The sequence below is a fragment of the Spermophilus citellus genome, assembly GCF_964194105.1.
Source record: "Spermophilus citellus genome assembly, chromosome: 1".
NCBI classification, from domain to species: Eukaryota; Metazoa; Chordata; class Mammalia; order Rodentia; family Sciuridae; genus Spermophilus; species Spermophilus citellus.
The window spans coordinates 229346716-229356579 of NC_138182.1; the positions used below are offsets into that span (position 1 = coordinate 229346716).

The 9864-nt window shown below is 34.6% G+C and overlaps 1 protein-coding gene across 1 annotated transcript in view; it reads right to left on the minus strand.

Annotated features, from left to right (window-relative positions):
* Nucleotides 1-9621, minus strand: part of ANKRD31 (ankyrin repeat domain 31) — a gene marked incomplete at both ends in the record, with an annotated part of 205417 nt that extends 195796 nt beyond the window's left edge. Inside the window, one exon of the mRNA XM_081309099.1 lies at nucleotides 9518-9621. Coding sequence (XP_081165225.1) covers nucleotides 9518-9621 — 104 coding nt within the window. The remainder of the gene's footprint in view (nucleotides 1-9517) is intronic.
* Between the last annotated feature and the right edge of the window lie 243 nt (nucleotides 9622-9864).

A 9864-nucleotide genomic window follows, 5' to 3' on the forward strand; every position in this document is an offset into this window, starting at 1 on the left:
GAAAAGTAAGATAAATGCCAACTTCTTTCTCTTTCTTGACTAGTTTTCAGAATAAAATAAAGCTTTTTAAAGACTATTTAGAACTTATAGATTTAAATCCACTGCTGTTATTATTTTTATCAAATTCTTCCATTTTTGCCTAGTAAAAACTTCTTCAAAGTGGCTCATGATGATCTTACTTGTTATGGGCTGAACTGTGTCCCCACAAATTTCTTATGTCGAAAACCTTAACCACTAATGTGACTTTATTTAGAGATAAACACTTTAAAGAGGTAATCTAGATTAAATGAGGTCACTGGGATCTCATTTAATAAGTCTAGGGGCCTTCTATGTAAGTACAACTGAGGAAAAGACCATGTGAAGATACAAGAAGAAAACACTGCTTGCAAGCCAAGTAGAAAGGCCTTAGGAGAAACCAACCCTGCTTGCACCTTGATCTTGGACCTCTAGCCTCCAGAACTGTGATTGAATTTATTCATTCATTTAAGCCACTAAGTCTGTAGAATTTTGTTAGGGTATCCCAAGCAAACTAATAACACCATTAGTTCTTACTATCTTCACGGCATAAGATATTCCTGGTTCATCTTAAACATCTCTTGCCTCAGACCTAAAACATCATTTCCAGTGAGACCTTTGCTTCTTTTAGGGGAAAGCCATATTTACAGTCCATAAACTAATAATTATCATTAATAATGTGATTACTTAAGAAAGTTATTTTGTGTTTCTCAGCACCAAGTGGACTTTCACAAAGATCCAAATGCAACTGGCAAAAGCAGGTTCCCTACTTTGCTTCAATGCTAACTAAAAAGCTGCATTTCTCTCCAAAATCTAGTAAATAGGAGCCACTTTGCCTGATTATACATATTCTGTATATATTTTCCTTATTACATAAGAAAGCATCACTAAATTGGAGAAGTTTAAAATGTTTCAAGGTTTCATGCCCAGCACAGAGGTGCCTTTTTTTTTAATCATGTTGTACATGATAAAAGGGTTTGAAAAGAAATCCTTAGTAAATTACCATACAAAAAAATCTTTTTTCTTTTTTTCTCTTTTTTTAGTAAACTGCAAAGTTGCCCATAATATGTACCTGCTTTAATTTGTATTTTGTGACTTTTTATAAAGGTTTATTGAATAATTTTTTATTTGTTCCAATTAGTTATACATGACAGCAGAATGCATTTCAGCACATCATATACAAATGGAGTGTAACTTCTCATTCTTCTGGTTATACATGATGTATATAATATTCTTGAAACCTAAGAATTAGATAATTGTTTTTATTTTTTTAATATTTTTACCTTTATTTTTATTTACTTATTTTTATGTGGTGCTGAGGATTGAACCCAGTGCCTCAAACATGCTAGGCAAGCACTCTACAGCTGAGCCACAACCTTTGCAGGAATCTTATTCATGTTTATGCCTTATAATTATGTAAAACATTTACATGTTCAAAACACAAATGCATAAAACAAGACCTACACAGAAAGAAATTTCTAACTCTGTCCCTTCACCTACCTATTCTCTCCTTCCTGATTCTTTGGTTATATGGTTAACTAAATCCCCAAACTTCCTAATAATACCAGCAAAATTAACAACAAAAAGAACTCCAGGGCCTGGATTGTGGCTCAGTGGTAGAGTGCTTGCCTAGCATGTGTGAGGCACTGGGTTTGATACCAGATGTCACATAAAAAAAATAAATAAATAAAGGTATTGTGTCCATCTACAACTAAAAAATAAAGTTAAAAAAAAAAAAGAACTCCAGCCCTTAACTTTTCTAATACATCCTCCAAGAAAGTAAATATAGGCACCTGCTGTAAGGAAAAAAAAAAAAAGCAACTTTCTTGGCTCAATTCTACTGGCCATTACTAATGATTAAAAATTCATTACTCAATCCATTACTGCAGTGCAGTTTTCAGGTAAAACATTAACTTTAATTTCCCTAAAAAGCATAATTATTTTAAAATATTTTTAGTTTTTTTTTAACCTAAAAACTACACAAAGGGTCATGGAGATATCTGGGGGAATAATGGAACAGTTCTTTAATTTGTTTGTGGTAGTAGTTACATAACTGAATGTGTTTGTCAAAACTCACAGAACATCAATGCTAAAAAAAAAAAAAAAAAGTAAATTTACTGTATGGAAATTCCATCTTGAAAGGTGGAATATAAAGGCACATCAAAATATGCCACTTTATCCTAAAAATTACTTTAAGCTAAAGGCAATTAGAAAAACTGCAATGGAAGAAGGGCATTCTAATCTCCTCTTTTTCTTCCTGAATATAGGAGATAATAACTTCTATGTAAAAGATGCCTTCCCTGTACAAGAAAAAAAAAACAACAACACTATTTTATAGGGAGTTAGTCTAGAAAATTTTTTACAAACAGACCTTAATTATTATCTCCCTTTAATCTGCATACATAATTACTTTTTTATAAGTGTCTTTGTTCAACTTAATACAAAAGCACATAGATTTTTGTCACTTCTTTGGTCTTTATTCCTTCACAAGAAATCCTATGTCATATGAAACTTACATTAAATTTATATTCTTTATTCCTATGCCAATTTAATCCTCAGACCTAGATGGGACCCTGAGAGAGGAGAGGTAAATTTTCTGCCCCTATTACAATCTTTTTTTTAAATTTTTTTTTAGTTATACATGGACACGATATCTTTATTTTGTTTATTTATTTTTATGTGGTGCTGATGATAGAACCCAGTGCCTCACATGTGTGAGGCAAATGCTCTGCCACTGAGCCACAACCCCAGACCCCTATTATAATCTTAATGCAATAAAAAAGGTAAAAGATATCAGATATTAATAGTCAATATGTAAAACTTATAAATATGATATTATACAATAAAATTACCAACAAGACTTTTTGTTGAACTATACAACTGATTCTGAAGTTCATATTATAAAGTAAATAAGTGTGGCTAGAAAAATAAGAATAAGGAAGGAACAACCTATATTATTTTCTGATATAAAATATTTTCAAAATGTAATACTGGCACATAAATTGACAGATCAATAAACAGAATAAGCTCCCTTGAAATACACTCATTATATATAGGGATTTAGTATATTTAAGAGGGGACATCTCGAATCAGTGAGAAAATGATGATTTTTTTCAAAAAATGATACTAGGAAAATAAAGAAAATATCTAGAAAATAATTTAGTTGAATCCATACTTAACCCTCTACTTCAAAAAAATTCCATATGGGCTGGGGATGTGGCTCAAGCGGTAGCGCACTTGCTTGGCATGCGTGTGGCCCGGGTTCGATTCTCAACACCACATACCAACAAAGATGTTGTGTCCGCCGAGAACTAAAATAAATAAATAAATATTTTTTTAAAAAATTCCATATGAATCAAAGATGTAAATGCTAAAAAATAAATCAAACAGTACTAGAAGAAACCAAGGAAGAATTCTTTTATAACTGCAGTGGGTGGAAGAAAGGCTTTTTTAATCATGAGACAAAACACAAAAAACTCAATTATCAAGATAATAAACACTCAATCTCTTTGACATAGTGCTTCTATTTTGAGAAAATAGTTTTACATGTGTTCATAAACATATATGTACTTAGAAAATATCTCTGAAAGAATAACAAGAAATCAAACATATTGGTTGCCAATGTTTAAAAAAAATGGATGGCTCACTGAACAGAGATGAGGGAGACTTTTTATTCAGTCTTTCATTACAATCTTTCATACAGTTTTTTAATTTTGAGTCATGTAAATGTAGTATCTATTCAAAAGTGTTGTAGCAAACATAGGCAATGAGGAGAAGCAGAAAAAGAAATCCCCTCTGTTTCTACCTATATTAAGACTTTGCTTTATTTTCTTCTAGCTTTCTTTCTATAGAGGTTTAAACTGTAAATTCTTTTATAAATATTGGATAAATCTGTACAAGGCTTTAGAAACTACATTTTTTTCCACCTAGGAATATATTCAAACATTCACAATACCATTCAAAATCTTTCCCAAACCATTAAATATTGATATCAGAAAGATATATCATAAATTTATTTAAGAATCATATGATCCTAAATAACTTACTTGTTTTTGAAATTTGCACTATTGCAAATAACTGAGATAATTTTCTAATATGTAAATTATTGATTATAATTTTTACTGCTTCTTTAAGGAATGATTTAAGACTATTTTTAATCCTAAAAGGAAAATGAAGATCGTGGGATCCAGAAAAATTATTCCTTCATGTTCAATCAACAAATAAGTGAAAACAGAACTTTAATTTCCTGAAGCTTAATTAAACCAAATATTAGTCAAGAACTAATATTCCAAAAGCCACAACTACTTCATTATGGATGTAGTATTTTAATAATAAAATATAACTTTAAAATTTTAAGAAAAGAAATGCTGAGAACTTTTATTTAACTATTAAGAGGAAAGGGAAATTTAGGGGTAAAATCTGAAAACCTGAAATACTTTTCACTGCTTTGTTAAAGCACAGTGAAGCTGTGATCCCAATGACTCAGGAGGCTGAGGCAGGAGAATTGTGAGTTCAAAGCCAGGTTTGCAACTTAGGCAGACCCTGTTTCAAAATAAAATATAAAAAGGGGCTAGAGATGTAACTCAGTTGTAAAGTGCCCCTGAGTTCAATCCCCAGTACCAAAAAAAAGTACAATGACAATTAGGGTTTCAGTTTTATGTTATCAAAATTTTGACAACACAGAGTCCTAATGCCATACTGAGTCTGATTCACACACAAAAAAAAATATTAAAATATCCGTTTACAGTAACACCTCTAAAAATAGTAACCATTCTGCATTAATCAGTGCAATAGCCTCTATTTTGACATAGATCCTGCCCCAAATGGTTGTTTTCATTAGCTAATTTAATATGATTAATTTTGTTTCCTGTACTTTATATTCCGTTCCTAGCTTCCTCAAGTAGGAGCATCTCCTTTTTAATAAGTATTTTATTTTGTATTAATGTTTTATTGTTTGTGTCTATTTTTATTTATTTCCCCCATATTTTTATTGGTACATTATAATTATACATAATGGTGAGATTTGTTGTTACATATTATAACAAGTATTTTCAATCTAGGCAATTCATATGAATACATTACTAATCTATCTTGAAGGAACAGAATTAACACCTATCTTTCAGGTTCATAGGTAGCCTTTTACTATGTGCAATTATAATGTTCAGAGGACATGATTATGGAACTACCCCACTGTTACATAAATTCGAGTTCAGGTCACTGAACATAAACTCAAATTCATGTAACAATGAGGTGGTTCCATAATTCTGAATAGGATTAAATTGAGATATAACCTTAATGTTATTGAGCAGTTAACATACCAGAGGCTGAGACAGAAAATAAGGTTTGTTAATAAGTTCCCAGAGCACATATAGGAAAAATGAATCTTGCCTCTCAGGGGGGAAAAAAAAATCACAAGCAAACAAAACCCTGTTAGTATCCTGAATTTTTACAGTTTAGCAGCAATACCTATAGAGCCACAAAGAGGATTAAATGTACCTCAGGACAAGATTTCTCAGGTTCTCAAGTGCTTCTTCTGAAAGTACTGCCTCTTCTAATCCCAAAGGTCATGAAACTCTCCATTCTCATCAAAAACATCTTAGCAGCTACAGTTCTTCAGGAATACTGAACTATATGGAACCATATAATGTTCTGCCTGTTAGAGATCCCTGCCCTACTAGGATCTATACTCCTCATTCCAATCAAAATTGGGAGCTCGTACATGATAAACAGCCAAAATTAATTATACAGAAGTAAAGAAGATGAAGAAAAGGAAAACCAAAAAACTTGGCATTTGGCTCCAGTTCTGCTTAGACTTTGTTTCACTGAAAGAACACTAATTTTTATTATTGGTCTAGAAAGTTTGAAAGAATGTTCCTACCACATTGCAGATAAATATTTAAAAATGAATTGGGGGGCAGGGGGAGACTGGTGGGCCAAGATAGAGTGAGCCATCTATAGCCTATTTATCTAACTCATTACATCTAAAAACTCTAGAAAACTATTTTTTAAAAGGCTATCTGAGAACTCCAAAAAGTAAGCAATATCAGGTTAGACTGGAAACTGAAATTGAAATCTGAATAATCACCTGTAATATCCATTTATTATTAAAGTTACAGTTTATTATTTCTTTTGGTTTTGTTTGTTTAGGCTCTTTGGTTTTTTTGTTGTTGTTGTTGTTCTTTTGTTTTGTTTTAAAGTCTAATTTTGTTTTGCTTTGATTTAAAGTCTAATCCCAGAACTACACAGTGGACACAGCACCAAAAAAGAAAGAAAGAAAATCCCTATTTCCATCCAGAAGACGAAGGAAAAGAACTCCTGCATGCCAGAAAGTGTATAGGAAATCACTGGGTTTTCTTTTGTTTCTCTCTGATCTCCCAGCCCTGTCTCAAGGCCAGTCCCAGCCTCTGAGCTGTACCAATACCAACCATGCATCTGGGGCACTTAAATACTAAAGAAAAAGCTTTTTTCTAATAGAGGAACTGGGAAAGGGAGTCTGTGTAAGTTTGAGAAGTATGGGGGAAATCCCCCTCTTCTCTCTTAACTCTTTGCCCTAAAGCCTGCTCTAGCTATAGGAAATTGTTAAGAGAAACTTGTCTTTCTGGTCACATGAAACAGCAAGCAGGTATAGGGAGTGAAGCAGGTATAAGAATCCTGGAGAAGAGATAGGGAAAGGAGAGTCACCTGTACATGACCCAACATAAATTCCAGACATAGTTCTGAACTGTTCCATATGTGGAACAGACCTTAGGAAGCATAACTAAGACTTACAGAACTGAACTATGATATTAACTATTGTTCAACATCCAGATTACTTCCTTGATGGTACACACAGACAGACTCAAATAGCACAGGAAAGACTAACATAACCACCACACATACAGAAGGCAAAACAGAAGACAAAGTCTAAACTAGTAAACTAGGTTGACTGCCTATCAGAATAAATAAAAAACAACACTCTCTAAAGGATTTTAACAAGGTCAAGAGTCCACAACATAATATATTCAAAATTTCCAGGATACAATCCAAAATTACTCAACATGAAAGAGATCCCATACCCCATGACCCTGGTGTTGAAAATATAAGTCAAAGAGTTTAAAGCAACTATCATAACCATCTTCTTTGAGATAAAAAGAACACTAATCAAACGGATGTGAAGATTGAAATTCTCAGGAAAGAAATATAAACCTTGAGAACCAAATGGAAATTTTTTTTAGTTATAGATGAACACAATATCTTTATCTATTTATTATTTATGTGGTGCTGAGGATGGAATCCAGTGTCTCACATGTACAAGGCAAGTGCTCTACCACTGAGCTAGAATCCCAGCCTCAACCAAGTGGAAATTTTTTTTTAAATATTTATTTTTTAGTTTTAGGTGGACACAATATCTCTATTTCATTTTTATGTGGTGCTGAGGATTGAACCCAGTGCCTCATGCATGGTAGGCAAGTGCTCTACCTCTAAGCCACAACCCTAGATCCCAAGTGGAAATTTTAGAGGAAAAGTTGGGGGGGGGGGCTGTGGTTGTGGCCCAGTGGTAGATTGCATTAGAAATTATATGGTTTGAAAAACAGAGAAAATTTTTAAAATTTTTTAAAAATAAATAAATAGAGGCTCATGGATCTGGGAAGTAATATCACAAGATTTAACACCCACATTATTGAAGTACCAAAAAGAAAGAAGAAAGAGTGGTATGAAAAAACATATTTGAAGGAATCATGACAGAAAACCTCCTAAAGTTGGTGAAAGATATTAATTTACAGACTGAAGAAGCTCAGTGAACTCCAAACAGGAAAAAAGAAAAGAAAAAGAAAATCATGCTCCATAATCAAACTGCTGAGCACCAAAGAAAAAACCTTGCCTTTGTCTTCTGTTTTGCCTTTTGAGATCAGTAGAAGGTAGGGAGTAATTGGGATATATTCCATGCTTTTATAATTATGTCAAAATGGATCCTACTCTCAGGTATAATTTAAAAGTACCAAGAAAAAAGAAAAAAAAACTTTGAAGGCAGAGAAAAAAGTTACTTTACATACAAGAGAACAATAAATCAAATTGAGGGGTTGCAGTACAGCTTGACTAAGGGGCAGCACACTTTTTTTTTTACAGTAATGAAATTGTTCTGAATCTTGATTGTGGGGATGATTGTGAGACTCCATGCATTTGTTAAAATGCTCTCTATATTCCAACAAGAGCATAAACTACTATACATATACATATAAAAGAACCAGAAACCTGGATATCACCCTTTACATTCTTCCCTTGCCCCTTTATATAATCAACCAACATCTCCTACCAAATCTACTTCCTAAAGATTTCTCAAATTTGACCTTTTCCCTCCATTCCCACTAGTTCTTCCTAATTTACTCCCCATCATTCTACTTTGCTCCCAAATCTTGCTTTGCAAAAGAAGATCCCTGCTTGAATAGTACCAGCTTTAAACTGGAAGCTTCTTAGAAATGCAGAAACTTGGACTTCACTGTAGAACTCCTGAAATGGAATCATCCACAATTTAGCAGAATTCCAGAGTGACTTAAAAGCAGATTAAAATTTGAAACCCCTTATTTGGGGCATACCAGAGTGAATGGAAATCTAATTATGATGAGCATCTTAACCAGAATATACAGAACACACATGAGGCCTTACATGGCTGCACCCTAACTTCCTCTTTCACTACTCTCCACATCATACTTTACAATTCTACAAGATTTAACCCCTTGTACGTTCCAAAACACATGCCACAACGCTATGCCCCTCTATACCTTTACCCCTTTCCATCCTTGGCCAAGAATTCAACCTCTTCCTCATCTGGCTAATTCCTAATACACCTTCAAGCTTTTATTCATAAACCAACCCTAACAAACTCTACCCTGAGGTTGAGTCTCTCTGGGCTCCTAAACTATCTTGGAAATACCTCCATCCCTAGTTTTCTTGTGGAATGTTGAAATTATCTACTTAAGTGGTTTGTTTTTTTTTTTTTTTTTTTTTTTTTTTTTTTTTTTTGGTCTTAAGTTTTCTCAAAAGCAAGAAGCCTCATCCTTTCCGAGTCTTCCTGTGTGGAGCACAGAGAAGATATTTAAGGAAAGCTTTGATGAACTGAAATTCCAACTTTTTTGTCCTTCTACAACATCCGTTCAGTTGGGTGGGAACCAGTTTCCCTATCACAGTCTTTTCCTGAGAGAAATGCTGTTCATTAGCTTGAAGCAAAACTCATTTGAGGATTTCTATCCCAAGACTGTTGTGCCTGTGCAAAAGTAAATACAGCCCCAGTCTAAGAAGAAATAATTTTTTGGTAAATGCCATGAGGCCATATACTGTAAACCGTATTTTGTCGCTAGCAGGCGAGTGAAGGGCCCAGGGTTGTTGCTTATTTAAGAATTCTCAGCTCAGGCGTGGCTGCCCCCTCCCCCAAGGCTCTAACCTGCCCAACACCCCGAGACCCTCAAACAGCGCTTGGGCCCCCAGTGGCACGAGGGTTTGAAGCTGCAGGCCTAACTGTGGTCACCTTCTCCAGGGCAGCTCGTCGTCCTCGAAGTCGCTCTCTGTCACCGACCCCTCAATCACAGTTTCATCACTATCCGAATCTAAGCTCTGGGCGCCTTCCTCCATCTTCTCTTTGAAGGCGGGATCTTTTCTACCCTCCTTCTCTAATTTCCCCTTTTCAGCAAGCAAAAGGACGCTTTGCGGGTCAGGGGAAATTGTGAGTTTAAAATAAAAAGGGTAAAATTCTTGACAAAAGACGGCCCTCGCTGGGCAGCTCAGGACGCCCAGGGCTCTGCGAGCTGCGCGCGGTCACCGACGGGCAGGCGCTCCCGCTCCGTCGTCTCGCCCGCGCCTCCAGCAGGGGGCAGC